Source organism: Cariama cristata, unplaced genomic scaffold (genome assembly GCF_000690535.1).
Source record: "Cariama cristata isolate BGI_N322 unplaced genomic scaffold, ASM69053v1 scaffold36910, whole genome shotgun sequence".
NCBI lineage: Eukaryota > Metazoa > Chordata > Aves > Cariamiformes > Cariamidae > Cariama > Cariama cristata.
Window position 1 is genome coordinate 30714 of NW_009595955.1, and position 18888 is coordinate 49601.

The 18888-nt window shown below is 40.8% G+C and overlaps 1 protein-coding gene across 1 annotated transcript; it reads left to right on the plus strand.

Moving 5' to 3' along the window:
* Positions 1–609: 609 nt before the first annotated feature.
* On the plus strand, positions 610–8641 carry LOC104164675 (tyrosine-protein phosphatase non-receptor type 14-like; the record flags this gene model as incomplete). The annotated part of the gene is made up of 2 exons (XM_009704079.1): positions 610–783; positions 8472–8641. Coding segments are annotated over exons 1-2 (344 nt in total), but the record flags the coding sequence as incomplete, so codon positions are not given.
* Positions 8642–18888: the final 10247 nt, after the last annotated feature.

Consider the following 18888-nt stretch of genomic DNA (forward strand, 5'->3'; position numbering starts at 1 on the left):
CCTGCTGACTGCAGCCAGCCTTTCTTCTTTCAAAATCGCACCTCTTTTAAATGCCTCTATTCCTCAGCTTTTTAAGCTAGCTTTCAAAGCTGGCCTGAGGGCACCAAAATTTAGCTTGAAGATTATGTTATAGACCCCTGTGGTGGGGGTAATGGTGGGAGAGTTAGCACCTCTGGATGTGTGCCCTGTAAGAGTTGCTGTTTGTACTGAGCTTCTCAAAGAATGGCTTTGCAATTAAATCTATGTTTTAAATTCAGCGCCAAAATAGAATTTTCAAAGATTTCTTGTATAAGGGTGTTCTTTTGGGAGGTGTAGTAAGTGCCTGGCAATCCTGTGTGTGGAGGTGTTTATTTTATGGTTTTAAATTTGGCTCTTCCTTTAAGCTTTTTTCTTTTCCACTGATCTTTAGGAACGTCTTCTTTCACACTTAACTCTACTTATTTGTATGTATTTTGCAGGAATCCCTTGAGGCTCGCCCTGGGAATGGACAGCTACCTCCATTTCTGGAGGAGGGTAGTGCCAATTGAAGAAGACTTCAAGGCAAGACAAGAAGTGTGCTGATAACTCTTGGAAGAGTGCAGGGAAGGGCAACCTTCGAGGCCAACAGCCATGCCTTTCGGGCTGAAACTGCGACGGACCAGACGCTACAACGTCTTGAGCAAGAACTGCTTTGTGACAAGGATCCGTCTGCTGGACAGCAATGTGATCGAGTGCACCCTCTCCGTGGAGAGCACGGGGCAGGAGTGCTTGGAAGCTGTTGCTCAGAGGCTGGAATTACGGGAGGTAAGAGAAACCCGGGAAAGACCATCTGTCACTGTATAATTTGACACATTTTTAGGTTAGGCAGTCTGTTCATTTGAATCATGTTATTCTCAGAGCTGGCCAGATATGATCAGCAGCTGGAGCTTGGACAAACATATTCTGCTTGCATGAAAACTGAAGGCAGAATGGCACTCAGGGTTTTGTGCTGTTGCTCATTCATCATAGTTTTGAGAACTCTTTGTAATATGAAGATGAGGTTTCTTCTTTTCTTAGAAAACAATGGGTGTTACTTCCTGAACTGGATGCCAAGGGCCAAGTCACAGTAACTTTTATCTGAATGTAACCCTGCTTTCACCAACACTGCTGGTTGAATTATGCCAGTGGGAAGGAGACCACTGGCTTTTAAATGTATTCTTGTTACTAACATACTGAAAGAGGCAACAGTTGTGTTACTACTAGCAGGAGCAACTAGTAACAGTTTGAGGATGGTCGGGTTTTTTTTATTCCTTTTGTTTAACTGAAATATTTCACATCTGAAACTCTGAAAGGCTTTTACATTTCCAATGTTTCTGAAAAGGCTGAAGAAACCCGGTCTTACTTTAATAAAGTCTGAAATCCTTTATTCTCTGCTTCTTGCTGTAGAGTTCAGTGTTTATTTTAAGTGTCGAGGCCTTTTCAGAAGTATCTCTCCAATGTGCATAGCACAAATGAACTGTCTTTTCTTAGTTACCTTCTGTGGACTTCTTGCATGTATCCTGCATGCTTCTAGGCTTTTGCAAATTACAAGTTGAAAACATTTGCCTGGAAATTGCAGTGTTATCATCTGACTGTCCTGGCTGATGCTTTCTGTAAGCACAGCTGGGAAATCTGATAATCTTGCAGTGTCATACATTTGTTGGTCCATGGCCCTTTGTAATGGTGGCAACTGGAAGTAGCATACAAATAACTACTGCAGATGAAAACTAAACAAAAACTCTATTTTGTACATCAAGAATGAGAGAAGAATCTCACTCTGTGGGTGTGTGCAGAGTAGGCAGGAGAGTGTGCAGGCGGGAGTAGGGCAGAGAGTCAGAATATTGCATAGTGATTTTTGATACCTCTTTTCTATGTGGATTTTAGTAGAATCATCTTCCACCTTCCCTTCTAGAGATGAAGATTTTTCACCCAGATTTTTTCACTTCCCCCTCCTCTCCTTTTTTTTTTTTTCCTTTCTGTTCATGATGCTTTAGGGTGTCCTTATAGGCAGGTTAGGTCCTTCCCTTTCCTTCCAGTGCAGAAAGGAGTGAAATGAATTAAGTGATTCTCTTCATAGTCCTCATGGGCTTATCTAGTTGGTGCAGCAGAAGTCTGAGGCCTAATGATTCTCTCTGGAGGTCCACCTGCGTTTGCAAACAATAGCTCTGTCAGCAGGCTAGCGTTCTTTTCCACAAAGCATTTTGTGATTTCAGAACATGTTTTGTTCCGCTTTGGAACGAAGCCCCTAGTTTCAAACTTTTCCAGAGAAAAGAGATTGGACAGTAGAGTAGCAGAGGAAGTTGTTTAGGTCAGTGTTCAGTTTCTATTTTTTTTCTATTGCTTTGTTTTTTTTCATTTTCAAAATTATGTGTGTTGTGCAAAAAGAAATATGTCAGCACAAAAAGTTTGTGTTTCAAGATAAAAAATACTTGAACAACACAGAAGAGAATGCTTTGATGTTGTTGGAACACTTTCCCCTTCTTTCATCACCCTCCTCACTTTTTTTCTAAACAAAGTTTTGGCAACATTGAACCAATTTTGTGAAGTTCAGATTTCAAGAGTACAGCATATTTTTGACAGAAGTTGTCTCTTTTTAATCTGTTTTTCTGATTGATTCTGGTAGCATCCATTGCTGCTTTAAATGTTTAGGAGAGAAGAGAATTACCGACTTCTTTCAACTCTGAGAGGGTCTCCCTGTATCCTCTTCTGCTCCTTTCATGAGGAATAATTGGAGCTAGTGGCTTGGAGGTGCCTGGTGCTGCATGCTGTCCTTTCCCTCAGACCCCAAATTCAGTTCTTCTGCCCTTCTAGTCAAAAAAAATAGGGAAACAAAGCTGATGCAGTCATTTGGTGACTGTCCCCTTCCCTCGCTAGACTTACCATCATTATTTGAACTCACTGGCCAATCAAATTCTACAGAAGGGTCAAAAATACTTTGACAAAGCTCATATGTCTATGAGATTTGTGCAACCGGATAGCTGAGTAGAGGAGAGAAACCCATTAAGTGTAGTGAGGCGAAAATCCTTGCAAGTGTGCATATTGGGGAAAGACTTTTTAAATTCCCCAAATGCAGAAAAAACTTCAGCTGGAATATGCCTTTTCTTAGAAATCCTGATCAGTAAGGAAGAAACAAAGCTTCATTAAATCCCATGCTCACAAAACAGAACTAAAACCCTGTTTGTCTCCTCCATGCAGTCTCAGGTAAGAATATGGGTTCTCTTAAAAGTCAAGATCAATTTTTGTTTAATACTTTAGTTTGGTCTTATGTTTAAATAAATGCCAGGTGTACCCCAACTTTTACCTTTGTGTTAGGAATACATCCATGTTTCACTCAAGCTGGTTTCTTAGAAATAGACAAAAAAATCATCCAACTCCCCCTGCTAAAAAGCAAAACTGAGATTACTGTATGTATTCTTGTGAAGGACTGTTGATCATTATACCACACATGACTGAAAAACAGTATCTAATGGATTATGCATATTTCTATTTGATCTCTGGGGAATGCAGCTCCCTCCCTGGCTGAGTCAGGGTTCAGGAGTAGGTCAGTAGAAAGTGTAGCCTCATAACTACTGTAAAATCTGGTTTTATCCTTTTCAGCAAAGCTCTTGACAAAGCATCAGGTCTTCCAGTTGAACAGTTACTGGTTCCAATAAAATAAGCTCTTATGCCAGCATTACCTAAAAAGTAAAGACGAGAAGAGGGGAGGAAGGGAAAGAAGAGGTCAGAAACGTAATTTTATAATGTTGTATGTATGTGCACAGATTATAAAAAGGATTTTTTTTTTTCCCCAATATAATGGCATTTTTCCCTTCAAGTGAGACTAAGTGAATCTGCTTACAATAGCAGAGTAATATGTACAATTCTGTTGTGAGACTTCATGTCTCTTTCTCCTTTTTGTTCTCCTTAAATCACTTTATAAAAAGATAAAAAGTTTAAAGATGGAATATTCTGACATATTGGGAGGGAGGGACGGAGAAGGTTATTCTTTCAAGCCAAATTTCACAATGGTACCTCCAGCACTGTGACGTTGCAAAACCCAAACCAAAGCAGGAGGATGGTGGGCTGAGCACTGCGGGTGGATGCTGGATGCTGATGGTAGTGCAGGATGGCAGTTTGCTGCCATTCTGACTTTTTTTTTTTTTGTGCCCTAGAAGGTGTCCCCTCCTCATAGGACATGACTGAAAACCTGTGTTCGGCAGCTAGGTTGCCTCGAAGCTTGGCTTGGTTTGTCTCATCTTGCCAGCAAAGCTGGGATGGGATTCAGGCAGCGCTTGAACAAGAGACCTTCTAGGAAAAATCAGCTGCCGTAAATGGTGCCTTCCCCTCTGTGCAAGCACCCTGGGATAGCAAGGTTTAATGCTTTTTGCCCAGAGGAGCTGGAACTCTGCCTCTTTCTCAAGTATAAATATTTAGTTGGCCACTTAGATGCTTTAATAAACACCAAGCCTGTCTCATTGAATCCTTTTGAATGATATTTGTTGGCTTAGTAAGTGTCTGTCATCTCCTGTTGTCAACAATTCTACTCTTTTTGCCCGACATAAAGGCAGGGGTAGTTCTGGACTTGGGAGTGTAGCTAAGCCCAAAACAAGTACGTTGCCTCCTGAACTGGCACCTATAAGGTCATCTTTTTAAAGACTTCTCAGCACAGGTTTACTCTATCCAATTTTCTTTTCTGACTCACCATATTTCGAGGATCACCTTTTCACATAGTGTCATTGGGGCATGCAGGTTCTCTGGTTCTTGTCCACTGCTTTAACAGAGGACCACAGTTCCTGGAGGAGTGTAAGTTTCCTTGTACCACGTATGAAGTCATGTGTGGTAGGAAAGACAAATTTTAAAACCTTGAGAGAAAATTAATGTAAACTCTTTTCTAACAGAGCTCTTCGTTTATTTGCAGATTAGGCAGACCAAAAGCACTACTAGCAACTGGAGCTCTTTGTCTGCAGAATGGATGTGTGTGCGTACATTTAGCGTTATGAAAAGCTTTGCTTCAGTGTGTATCACCAGTCTATCAACTGTGGCTGGAAGAAGGAGTCTTGTGGTTTTGTTTTTTTTTTAAAACAAGTGAAGCGTCATTCACTTTCTTTGCCACTTTGATGATGTACCTGCTAGTGCAGCCCACGTTACTTCAGAGCCTGCCAGGTGTAGGTGTAGATGTTTATTCCATGAAAACTGGATTGAAGTCAGTGGTTCACTTTGTACAGATGGGCAAAGAGACCAGCTTTTGGAATCAACCCAGTTTTCAGTCAGCTGCTTATAGAGAAAAAGATCCCATTTTTATATCCCCTCATCTAATTTGTGGGGTGTCTGTACTGTGAAAATGTTTTCTGGGCTGGAGTGTACGGCAACACATGACTCATTCTGTAAGGCCATCTGGATGGTCATATGCCTGGTTATGGCGTACTGAACTTGATGGTCCAGCCATTTCCAGTCCCACATTCCTCTGTTCCCGTTTGGGAATTACTAATGTTCTTAGGTGAGAGGGTCTCTTCAGGCATTTGCAGTAGTGGCTACAGAAGTCTTTCCCCACTGTGGGTTGTTAAAAAATGCTAATGTTTTCAAGAAGTAAAGTTCCTGGCGACAGGGACCTGATATTCAGCTAACTCTGTTGGTTGTCTCTCCAAAGTGTGTACATTTGTGACTTGAGCTCAGCAATGTAGTCCTTGTGCTTCATCTGCAATTGCTCAGTCCTCTCCAGCTGCTTTCCAGGAAAACCATCGTCTTTTAGTTGTATGAAATGGATGCTGATATGGTTGGTCCACTGTATCTGCTGTAGTCTAGGAGCTTAAACACTGCGTTCCCTCTGCTTCTTATTCCTTGGAAATGATTCAGGATTGTAGATTTGGTACTTGAAGAGTCTTTCTACTGTAGCAAATCTGAATTTTTGTTGTCCCCCTACTCCCACTCAAAGGGAAAAGGGACTGTGCTCATTTGAGCTGTTTAATTGCAATACCCTTAATCCCTTGAATAACTAGACTTCAGACTCCAAATCGTCTTGGTTGCTAGATGTTTTACAAGTACTTGACACTGCAAATTTGAGTTGTAGGTGATGTGAATGTTTACTTTTAAAAGTAACATTGAAGATCTGTTTTCACAGCTCTGCGCTGTTTCTTGCTGAGGATGAGCTGCCCTGCAGTGATTTTCAAGAGTTTGTGCGTTAAAGGATTTCCCTTGTAAAATCACTGTGCTTTCTTCTGCCTTCACGTGAATTCTTTTCCTTTGCTATCTCCACTGTCCCTCCCACCTTCATTTTAATCTAATTACTGTCATGGTGAGCTCATCGGAAATAACCAGTGATGACTACAGAGGGAGAGTAGATATGTATCAGTGAATTGGTTAGTTTTGGTTTAAGTTTATCCTATGGGAGTTGCTGACTTCTTGATTTATTTATGTCCTGGATTGTTTGATTTGTTGAAGATACCTTTAAATTCCAGAAGGAAATACTATATTGATTCTCTTCCAAAAAAAGAACTAGCTTGCTTCACTGTACCAAACAGCTTAAAGAGCAAGGACTGAGCAGTGTTCAAACTATACTGCAGGTTTGTCAGGCTTAGTTGAGGAATCAAGTTGAATTAGTTACCACCTTAGTTAAATGCTAGTCTGGAGGTTCTCCAAAGTTGAAAATGTGTATGTAATGAGACCCTAAAGTAAATACACCTGCACTCCAATTCAGAGGTTTTTGCATATGATTCTCTCTTGCATGCCCTCAGCTATAAAATAATTGGAGCAGTGTTGCCCCTGCTGGCTTTTTGTCATTTCTAAGTATTTTAATTTTTCAATATTGCAGTAGTTGCCCTTGTGTTGTATACAAAGTCATGGTACATGCAGTAGTTTTTAGAGAAGTATCCTGACCAAAGCGAAACAGGCTGTTGACGGTGGCTTTTGCAAAGTGTAGTGGTTGCAATTTGTCTGCTACTTTTGAAGACTTTTTATTTAAAAGCATGAACTGGATTTGGGAAATCCAGTTGGTGAAATCTTGATGGCTGATTTATAGGCCAAACTTTTTGAATGTATTGAAAGTAATTTCAAATGAAAGCTTTATAAAACAGCAAATAGGGTTTTTTCTAGTCTTTATCTCAAGTATCTTTATTTAAAATGTGGTGCTAAGTATAAAGGATATTGACTGTCTGTGGAAAGATTGTTGTCCAGGAAAGTTAACCTATAACAACAAAATAAGTATTATATTTGTTTTAGGGTTAATCTAATCTAATGGAAACTACTGGAAAGTTTTCATTGAATAGGGAGTCAGTTGGATTAAACACCAAGAAAGTATATTGAAATAAAATGAGAGAAATCTGCAGAAATAGTAATGATCCCACTTTCAGATCCTAAATCTACTTGGTGTCCACAAAAGTTCCTCTCACAATTTCATTCATTCCGATGTTAGTACAGAGCGGTATTTTATATTGAAGGCCTTGCTGGAAATCTCCAGATGCTTTCAGCTGAAATACTGAAGAAAAAGATGTTGATACGAACTTCACAGTTAGGACTACAGTTAGATTTCCAAGCAACTGATGGATTAGTTCCTTTGCTAAACATGAACACTCTTTCATGTTTTCTTCAGGTCTGTAGTTGTAGTACTTGCTGTTAACTGTAGTATGCATTTGCCTGCAGTAGTAGGCCAGTGCGTTTGATACAGGTGTTTAAGGGCTTTTTGATAGAATCCTTCATGATGGATTGGCTATTTCTTCAGCTGCTTATTAGCAATTTGTAGTGTTTGAAGCTCTAGTTCTGAACATTGTTCCTTGTTAATTACTCTCTACCAGCAACAGTCCCGTGTGGCTTACCCAGGACGTACTGCAACCATTGAGATTTACACAGGATAGGAAATAGCTGAGGTTTTCAACCTGGTATTTCTGTAAGAGCCTAGAGCAAGCAACCTCTGTGTGTTATGTACATTTTAAGTGTAATACTTGTCCATCATAAAACCTTGAGTGCATGAGAAAAAAAGTAAACATGTTCTGTATTGGGTAAATCGTTCTGATATTGGTCGATATATTTTGATATATGAGTATGGGTTTGCATTCTTTTTTTATAGTTGGAAGAGTCCTTGTCCTTTGCCTGCAGTGGGCCTGATCTGAAGTCTTGTGAAGCCTTTGTGCTTTGATTCAGACTTAGTGTTTGCTGTCTGTTGACAAGGCACAGGTGTAAAAGAAAACAAAGACTCAGACACTTTCTGTAAATCATTTATGTCACCTGTGCCATAATGTCAGATAGAGCTCTTTAATATGCATTTGGGAGAGATGATAAGGGGCAGATAGTACTCCATGAAGTATATTATATTGCAGTACTAATTTGTCATTGTCTTCAAGATTGTCCTAAAAATAAAAAGGACAGTAAGAAAAAACTACTCTGATTTTGCATATGGAAAAATTTACACAATACCATCTGTTCTTATTTGCATTTGTGTCATTGATTGTGTGTGTGATCTAGCTGAAAAAGGTAAACTGACACTGTTTTGTTTCTTTATCTAGACACACTACTTTGGCCTTTGGTTTCTCAGCAAGAGCCAGCAAGCCCGCTGGGTTGAACTGGAAAAGCCTCTGAAGAAGCAGCTGGACAAATTTGCCAATGAGCCTTTGCTTTTCTTTGGGGTAATGTTCTATGTGCCCAGCGTTTCCCGACTGCAGCAGGAGGTAACAAGGTATGTGGTTTCCCTCTCTTCACACTATTGTGATATAGCTGGGAGGGATCGAACAGTTGCTCTGTTTCTGGCATTCAATATTTGCTCAGGTACCATCTGGTTCTTTCCTTTCCTGATGATTGCCCAAATGGGAAAAATGGAGAGAAGTCACTGCTTGACTATATCTGGTTGGGGGGGTGGGGAAGGCAGTATTTGTGAATTACTATACATAACCAATTGCAGAAACAAAAAGGGAATGAGATATATGTTTAAAAACCTGACATAAATTTTAAAAGGGACCATGGTGACCATACTCTTTTTCTGTAACCTTCTACTGATTAAAAGGAAGCCATAGGCAAAGGACCTCTATATACAGCTTTAGTTTATTATTCTTACATCTACCTATGCTTTGCTGAAAGTGACCTTTGGCGTATTTTCTGGGTTTTGCTCATCCCACTCCTGATTTTTGCCCTTACACTTCACAAAAGGATTAAAATTGTTAGAGGGTATTAGTCCTTTAATTATGATCAGGGTGCACCTTTGGAAACAACTTCAGTGGGAATTACTCTTTTATTCAGAGCCCTGTGCTGCAGTTGTAACAACACAACTGTTTTGAGGGGCTATTCTTGTAAACCACATCACTGTGTGGTTTTTGTGCATCTGTACTGTATTTAAATTAAAAAAAAAAAAAGGAGAAGGAAGAAAGCCCACCTCACCTAAAAAGGGGTGGGCTTGTTTTCTTTATAACCAAAATTATTTCATTTATCTGGTCTAGAGCAAAGTTGCATCAGCACAACTAGAGGTAAAGCCTGGAATAAGTGGGTGAGGACTACAGGGTGGCAGAAGCCTCCTCACTGAAAAAAAGTTCTGTTGTTGCAAACCTGAAATTCACCACGTGGTTATCATGTCTAAAAAAGATGTCTAAATAGTGGAGAAAGAGTGGTTTCAATTCTAGAAGCTGTGCAAGATGTGAAGTGTGTTTTATATTGCAGATTGTGTATTTTAAAGGATTTTTTCTTAACATTGAACTGGAGAATTGACTTTGGTAGGATGCAAAAGATTTAATTCTTAAAATGACAGCTGTCAAGCAGTCCCCTTGACTACTGTGTGCACAGAATTCTTGCCAAACAGTGAGCTGAAAGCATCACAAAACTTAACTTTCCCTGGGAATAGACTGAACATTGATGCTTGTCTGTATCTGTGTGTTTCTGCTTTGTATGTGTTGGGAGAGGGAAGCCTCATACTTTTTCCTTCAGAATTATTCAACATGCAGTCAGAATGTCTGAGATGTTCTGTTGCTCACTTTTGTCAGCCCAATCCTGGCCTAGTTGTGTGCAAGGAAGCACTGTAGCTACTTGGATGCTATTATCTCTTCAAGCTGCAGCCTGCAGTGCTGATTGCTCATTCCTAGCTCACCTGCAGAGGTGTATTTGCTCATTCTGCTCAGGCTGGTAATAACAAAACATTTCAGTGACAATTGAACTTCACAGCATTCTCAATTAGAGTGACTGCTGAATCGTTTTTCTTTCTGAAGTGATAACATAAGCTGCAGAGTCTTGTAAGTGCCTCTTACATTTCTTTAAATGTCAGTAGCAAAACCGGCAACTTACTAATGGATCTCAGATACAGAACAGCCTGTTAAGATTCGTTTGTTTCCTGAAGTGGAAGTGCTTCACTGTAGATGATGTGATGGGAGTAAACCTTCAACTGTGCAATTCTAGGTAGATGCGGTAAATCTTATGTTTGAAGCAATGACTGGTGGGGACATGGAGGACTCTTCTGAAAGAAATGGTGGAGAAAGGCTTAGTCTAAAGTGTGATTAGATGTACAGATGCAGGAGATGTAGGTTTGTTTGCTCTTGGTAAACTGATTAAACATTTGTTTTGAAATGGAGACTGGCTGCTTCTAGGATTAGGCTTGATCATGATACGATTACCTGTGGTGGTGAGGTAGGCACTATACTCGCCCACTCAGTGCCTATATATTTGACTTACATTTACATACAAATGACAAACCTGTCTTAAATGCAAAACTCATGATCAGACACTTCATCTCCTGGGAAGCTGCAGAACCACCACAAACAAACAAGCCCAACCCCAAAACAAAACCATCACCAAAGGCTGAAGCTGCAGAGCTAGTGACAGCATTGCTAGCAGTGAACCTGTTACCTTTGTAACCTTCTTTGGTGGAAATATCTCCATCCCTGAGCTTGCCTGGCCATGTTTGGAGCTTGAGGCAAACCCCATCTCTCAGTCCAGGCTTTTAGTTAATTGTAGACTCCAGAATTTCCAGGGCTGATTAATATTCCTTGAAGATGATGAAAAGTCTTCTGAGAGTACTTCAGCAAACACTTACATAATCCACACGTATTCAACAACCAAGGAATTGGTTTACTGAGATGGTTTACTCTGCCTCTGAACTGTAGAATTATAGACTTTGGCTTGATAGCTGGTTTTGAGAGATTTTGTCCCAAATTGAATATTCCTTCATGCTTCCAGTGACTACAGCCCCCTGCACCTCATGTGCTGTCATTGCAAAGAAGGAGAATGATCCAAGGCTTTTAGGTTTTGTTGGTCAAGAGAAGCATTACTTGTGGGGTTCATCAGTGGCTCTGAGTCAGTGTTCCTTCATTTTTATTTGAAAGACTATTTGATTCTTCAAAACAATCTGTGGACCATTTTTGTGTTCTGCTATTGTTTGGCAATTGGGACCAACAGGAGGAATCCTTGCACAAATAAGACAATTCATATTTAGGTGAAGCCATAATAATTTATTTATAAAATCATAACTTCTCTACATTTTATCATTACTGTTGGAAGTCTAAAATGCTAATTATGCCTGCAGGCTCCTGGATTTTAGCCGCCTGAAGGTGTTGGTAGTGGTCAGGAGATCTTCGTGGTTTAGCTGGTAACTTCCTGTATTGCACAAGCCAAAAGTGGATGCAGAAATAAGGGTGAATAACGCTGCTCCAAGCACTATGTCCCCCAGTGGTGAACAGACTCTGTGGAAACCTGTCCGTATGTGACATGCTGGGAAAGGAGTGGAATACTAACCTGGTAAGAAGTCAGTGCTGTCCTTCAGAGGTACAATGTGGAAGTCCTGGTTGACTTGCTGAAGCTAAATGCAAGTAGCAGTACTAACCACAGAGTTGCAGAATGGTTGAGGTTGGAAGGTACCACTGGAGATTGTCTGCTCAGAGCAGGGTCAACTAGAGGAGGTTGCTCTAGGACTGTGTCCCACTGGACTTTAAATATCTCCATGGATGGAGAGGCTCCGTGCCTTCTCTGGGAAACCTGTTCCAGTGTTCAATTACCCTTGTAATAAAGAAGGAGGTTTTATGTTTAGAAGGAATTTCTTGTACTTCAATTTGTGCCCAAATGACCTCATCATTGCAAAAGTGTGGATGGGTATTGAGTGACTGAGTGGGTGAATGGGTTACCTGGGTTGGCCATGTAACTGGTTATTGAGGACTTCTAGAGCTGCAGGCGCCTGTCATATAAACACAAGCACAGCCATGACTTAATGTGGGATGCCTGCAGTTAATTTGTAAGAGGTATTTCTGATAATATGAGAAAGAAGGGTCTGTGGGATCCTTGGGAAAGAAAATGAAACGACAAGACTGTCAGAGCAGTTTATTCAGCTAACAGCTTTTTGAAGTCAACCTCTGAGGCCTGCAAGAAAAGATGAAGCAGAGAGTACTCTGGGGGACACATTAATCATTTTAGTAGGTCAGATCTGACTCTGTGGCTTGCAGTTCTTCACTTCTTTTTTTACAAAATTGACACTTGCTTAAAGATGCAAACATTAGTGGTGTGGAGTTTTTTAACTCCTCAGACAAAGTTAAGTGGAACACTGGGACAGGATAAAGCACCAGCAGGACATTGTCAGTCTTGTTCAGTTAGTGATTTTGAGTGTGAATCGTGAGGCTTCTTGTGACAGCCCTGTTTCTCGACCTGTGACAGGAGCTTCCTGCAGATGTCCTAGGGAAACATACAGAAAGCAGCCGCCAGTTGTAGAGTACCTGTCTCTTCTTTCTGGTAATGGCAATAAAACAAACGTTATTGCTATGCCTGCCTTTCAACATAATAGCATTGTACTCTTGGCATTGGGCCTTCTCCTAGGAGAGCTATTTCCTACCCTCTAGTCCTCTTACTTCTCTACTCTTTCTACTCTGTTTGTTTTGTCTTGGGTTGAGGCTCCCATTTATACGTATCTACTGATCTTAATCCTGTCTCCTCCAAGATCTCAGTGACTCCAGCATCTCCCCTACCTCTAGTCCTGGCGTTCTACCTGCACTCAGTCCCACAGATGTGTTCCAGGGGGAATTACAAATTAAAGCCCCTTGATAATCTCTTAAGGCGTCAGTAGGAGTTTCACCATGTTGCAATTGCTATAATTTGAAAATTTCTAGAAGAATTTGTGATAAACCAAATTAAAAAAACCCCAACCAACGAACCAACAAAACCCTCTCCAGGCTTGAGGGTAGCTACAGCAGAAGCCATTTGGGTGGGAGTACAGGGGTTGGCACATTAGCAAAAGACATTTTTCATGGAAGGCTACTTAGACAACCTCTTTTTAGTCATCCAGCTGTTCTAAGAGTGAGCAGCCATCGCAGGTGGGGATGCTGTGCATGCTTTTGGCATATTTAAAGCACCTGGGATCTGCATATTGTCTGATACAAAGCAGTCTTTGTGATGCCCTGTAGAGTGGATATTTGCATAGATTAGAAATATAAATCTGCCTTTTATTTTCTGCTAACTCCTCAGAGGGGAGGCATCCTTTCAACCATTTATTTAAAAAAAAAAAAAAAAAAAGAAAAAAAGTCTTTGTACAACATCTAAAGTAAACAAGCTTGCTTTCACTGGGCTCTTGTTCCAAAAACAGAGAACCCACACACTCTTGTGGCTTTCTGAAAATGTGGGTGCGATGCTACTTTCTGCATAAGTATCAGGCAATCTATGGCCTTTTTTTTTTTTCTCTCCACAGTTTTAAGGGAAAACTGAAATTACGTTTTGCTCCCCACAGTACCCCTGTCTTCACACATCATACTGCTGTGTCTCCTGTGAAGGAATGAAAGTGTGCTTTGGTCTGATTTTCTTTTTTTCTTTCTTGGAAGAAGCTTTTGGTATCTTACTGTGTGCTCTCTACCCAGCAATATCAGGTAGTGTTTGTGCTGTTGTAGATTGGGGCATAATCCTGCAAAACAAGAGCAGTTCCTAGTCTGGGTGCCACCAGTGGTGCTGGGTCCCCGTGGTGCTGTGCACAGTAGGTCTGGTACGCACGACTGTGTAGGGAGGGACATATTCCAGCATCTGCGCTGCGTTGCCTTGGGCTTTTGCCCCAAGTTCAGCTGTCGGCTCTGCATTTTCCCTGAAGAATGTGCTGTACAGCTTTCCTGTGAAAGAAAACACAGTGTTTGGAAAGGGATGGCTGCACCTGCAAAGTGTGTGAATGGATGTGTTTGCAGGTGGAAAACTAGAGCCTGTGACTGCCAGGCCTCTTTTCTGGAGGGCCTGTGAAAAGCCAGCCTCAAACTTACCCTCCTTTAACTAAGTGAACATTTATTTTCTCTGATGTTTTGCCACCTTACCCTTTTCTTCACCATTATTGTAGCTGTTTTTTTTCTGTTTGTCTCTTAAGGGAATATTTCTTCTTCACAATTCCACACCTTTCCCTTTCTTTATTTTTCTTCAGGTGTGAGGTGATGAATTTTTAAACAGATGTGCTTCTAAACTATACAGAGCTACAGACTCCTTGGACTGTATGAATTTTTAAATCACATGAGAATAAAGTAGAAGGGAAAAAATTAGTGTTTGACTGCTTCATATTTACAGGGGAAAATGTTCTGGCAAATCTACTTTTTTTTTTTATAAACTCTGGACTTTTTTTTTTCTTTCCCTTCAAAAAAAGTCCTTCTTAAATGTCTCCCCTACTTGAGCTTATCTTTGCTTTTAGTCTGCCTTGCTTTACTTTTTTTGAACAAGCTAAAGTTTCACATCCTCCTATGTTGCTAGCTTTTAGTACAAACACAGTCATCTGGAGTTTTGTACCAGTCACTGCTGTCTTTACATGGTGTTTTTAATTGCTGTGTTAAGGCTGGATATCGCATATCCTCCCGTGCCAGCCTAGTTTTGTGGCAAGCTCTGATGTGGAACTCTTTTGACTGTTAAGGTTGGAAGGTACATGAGGCTGCTTTGCTTTTCATGCTTGGTCACACCTGCAGCTTGTGGCTGTCTGAGAAGTCTCTGTGTACCTTTGAGTTCATGGTAGTTGTTCTGAGCACTGTGGTGACTTCATTTTCCCAAATGATTATTTTGTGTATCACAGTGTGTCAGAAAAAAAAACAGTCCGATGTGCACCATCTGATTTGTTCAGGACAGCCTTGATTGTGCTTGCATGAAGTGATGGGCTGTGACAGGTTGTGTGGCCATGCTTGTTAATACATCTCTGGTAGACCCATGGGATTTTTTTAATGCCAATCGTTCTTAAAAATTCAGCAACACTTAAAAAATTGTTTTTCTATGAAAGTACAGAGAACTATCATGCAGGATGGGAGGAGAAGAGAGATGTATGGTTAAGTTGGATGGATCAGCAAATGAGCAAGAACTGATTGATACACAGCAATTGGGAAGGTGGAGTATTTAAAAAAAAAAAACAAACAAACAAAACAACCAACCAAACAAACCCAAACCACAAAAGTCCAGAGTTTGGTGTCTCATACTGGGAGATATAAGTCAGGATTTAACCACTCAGTATTACTGATGTAACTGGGCAGAAAAAAGTTTGGTTTTCAGGCAGCGGAAGCCTTACTGCATTGTCCAAATTTATCTCTTCCCAAGAACCTTCATAATTTTATCTTTACGGTATACTTCCCAGCACAAGTTTTAAGAGCGTGCCTGCTCTCTTGGAAAGATGGTATCCAGGAGCAGGCTGTGTATCTTCCAGAGAAATGAACGCAACCAGTTTCTCATTGTCATCTTTTCTGGGAAATGTCGTAACTACTGCGCGTGTGCCGATTAGCTGCCCTATGCTTACGGAGCAGCTCTGCTCATGCCATGCAGGAAAGTCCGTGACACGTGGCCCTCTCTTGGTACTAGAAAGAGCTATGTGGCTTGCCCAGCTGGAAGGATAACGCGCTTCTTCACTAGGCAGCAGGACTGTTCTCTTCAACACAAAAGTAATATAAATGATCGGAATGGTCCCATATTTTTAACTATTTCCAGTTAAAAAGTCTGTTGGTTCTCTTTGTTTCTTATATTGGGCTGAATCTTTGCATAGCATAAACAGTGCAGCTCCTTTCTTCTACCAGAATATTTCTGACTTACATAATTATAAGATACTATAATAATATCATATTTCTGTTTTATAGAGAGCTACAGGTCAATGGACTGTAATTTTAAATGATTCACATGAATTAAGACAGTCACAGCTATACATGGAAGTCATATCAAATGAGCAAAAAAGGACAAGATGTTCTGTCAGAACGGCAAACCTTAGAAATGGAAGGTAGTTTCATCCCATGAATCCTGTCAAACCCTTTGTTCTCAGCTAAATGATTTGGAGAGTCTAATTACTGAATAATTTTTACAGGGGAATGGTGGGAAATGACTGCGAAGTGGCATGGGGTGCCAACTGACCTATATGTGGTGATACTAATTCTTTCGGGTTTTTTAACTGACAAACTAATATACAGTGCTGTAGGCAGGTGCTGTGTCATGAAACACAGTAAAAGAAGAATTAGGATAAGTACCAACGTAAATGTCTTATTCATGAGACATTGCTGTGGGGTCTCCCAGAGGAAGCAGCAGGAACTCTGGAGCTGAAATTTTACAAATCGACGGGAGGCAAAGAAATTTCTGTTGGAACAGAATCCTGTTTTGATTTGGACTGTGGTCAGCCTTCCTGACACTACAGGTCCTAGTCCTGATCAAGGTCCTGGTGCTGATCATCTCATGAGTAGAACTGCCCTGTATCTCCCAAGGCTGGGAGAAAGGCAAGCTCTGGGATTCATTGCTAGGTGGAGGTAGTCGTGAACCCCCAGGGAGTCCTGAGTCCCCTGGGATCCCAGGTCTCTTCTGTTGGGCAAGACTGTGGATGGGTCCTGAAGTAACTTGATCATGTCAACTTTTTTCTTCCAGCTGCAGCAATTTGGGACTAACCAGCAACACTGTCAGCCACCCCAGCTACTGTCTAGGAGCTCACGTAGCCCAGGCAGGGGAGCAGCTCTGGAACTGCTTTCAGGCTGGATGAGTCTTAAGAGCCCTGGGTGGCCACCCAGGCTTAGACCGTCTGGGGTATTTGCATTTTGGTGCTCCTTTGATGGTTTTATTGTTTTGTTTTAATTATTAGACTTTTTTAATACGAGTGGCTACTGCAGCATAAAAAACACACATTAGGCTTGTAGCCTGCCTTGTTGTAAACAAGCTGATACTTAATTAGCTTTAATGTTGTTTTTGGAGGGCAGCAACAACAAATAATGTACAGTATTTGCTTGGGTCTTCTGGTGTTCATATTACTGCAGTGTATGCGTTGTTTTGCTTTTCAGTGATATTCTTGAGTTGGTTCTTTTTGATTGTGTATTTTAGTGGCTGTTTAAACTTTGACTTAAAAATAAGAACTCCTTCAAGGCAGACTTAAGATTCAACGTTAATTCCCTGTTTATAAAATATTTGCTGAGGAGGGCAAACCCTTCTCCCAGCTGACTTTCTTCAGTGAATGGGGAGCTTGTTCTCTGTGTGTTGGTTATTGAAAGCTGAGCTCTTTGTGCCAGATATTTTAAGAAACTGTTGACGCTTAGATCTAATCTATTACATTATACTGTGCTTTTAGACCAGAAAGTGAACGTGTTTTCGTGTGTGTGGTTGGGCAGTACATATGTAGCAATTCTAAAAAACAGTGTTGCATAACTATAAATACAGCGTTGGATACTTCAGCCTGCGTTTTTGCTTTAGTGTGTTTTGAAGGCAGTGGCTGTGATGGTTAGAAATGTTGTAACAGGAATGTCTTGGCATTAGGCAGTATCACATTTACATTTGATCATGAAGAACTAATACTTATTTTATGTTCTGGGGCTAAGTCACGTGTTCTCACATATCGCTTTCCTGATGGGGAACTATTTGTATTTTCAATTTTGGTAGAACAGATGCTTTTGGAGTACTCTAGACCTTTTATTGGGCCCTTTTAAATGGCAGCAAAGGTTACATTTTGAGTTTCTGCTCTTCTCATGTGATAAAGACACACCATTTACACGCAGTGCCAGAGCTTCCTCTCTGGTCTTAGGTAGATAAGCTTGAATCCTTCCATGCCAGGCATGCTCGTGGAGAGATTTGCACTTGGGAAAAGGCGCTTTTTATCTTCCTTTCCTGTTCACCTGAGTACGTGTACTGTTGGAGACACTTGCTGAACCTGTGTGTTGGTTGGGTGGCCTGAGCTTGCATTGAACACTGAGCAGCCCTTGCTGACTCCTGCTGGGGGGTGAGGAATGCATATGGCTTTTACTGTAGTTGGAAACCAGAAATTATTCAGATTTTTTTTTGAAAAATTCTGCACCTGGGTAAAATGACGTAATAGTTTTATTGTCCATGCTTGTGATTTCTACTGAGTATGTCAAGATTTTCCTTAAACTTTGCAGCTCTTGAAATGAGGTAATGATATGAATTTCAGTTTGTGATTTTTTTTTTTAGATATTCAAAACAAAACTCAAACTAGATTAGTAACGCAGCAAAGAAATAAAGGCACAAGAGGTATCACTCCAAGTACTCTATAGCTTTCAAAAACCAGAAGGAAAAAGAACACCTAGCTTTACCAAATAAAGAAGTATCATTCTTTGGTAATAGCATGGCTTTGAGGGGGATTGATTCATGGCCTGTGAAACTTGAGAGAGGACAGTATATTAATTATGCATCCATTTCAGAAGTGAAGAGGAAGCCAGATGGATAGAAAATGTGGATATGTGCAGCAGGACAGAGGTGGAATCATAAAATCATAGAATATCTTAAGTCCCACTTCCTGCTCCACACAGGACTACGTAAAACTAAATCGTATGTCTAAGAGAGTCATCCAAACACTCCTTGAACTCTGACAGGCTTGGTGCTGTGAGCGCTTCCCTGGGGAGCCTATTCCAGTGACCGACCACCCTCTCAGTGAAGAACCTTTTCCTAATGTTCATCTCAATCTCAATCTTCATCTCAATCAGGTTGCTCAGAGCCCCGTCCAACCTGACCTTGAATATTTCCAGGGATGGGACATCTCCCACCTCTATGGGCAAC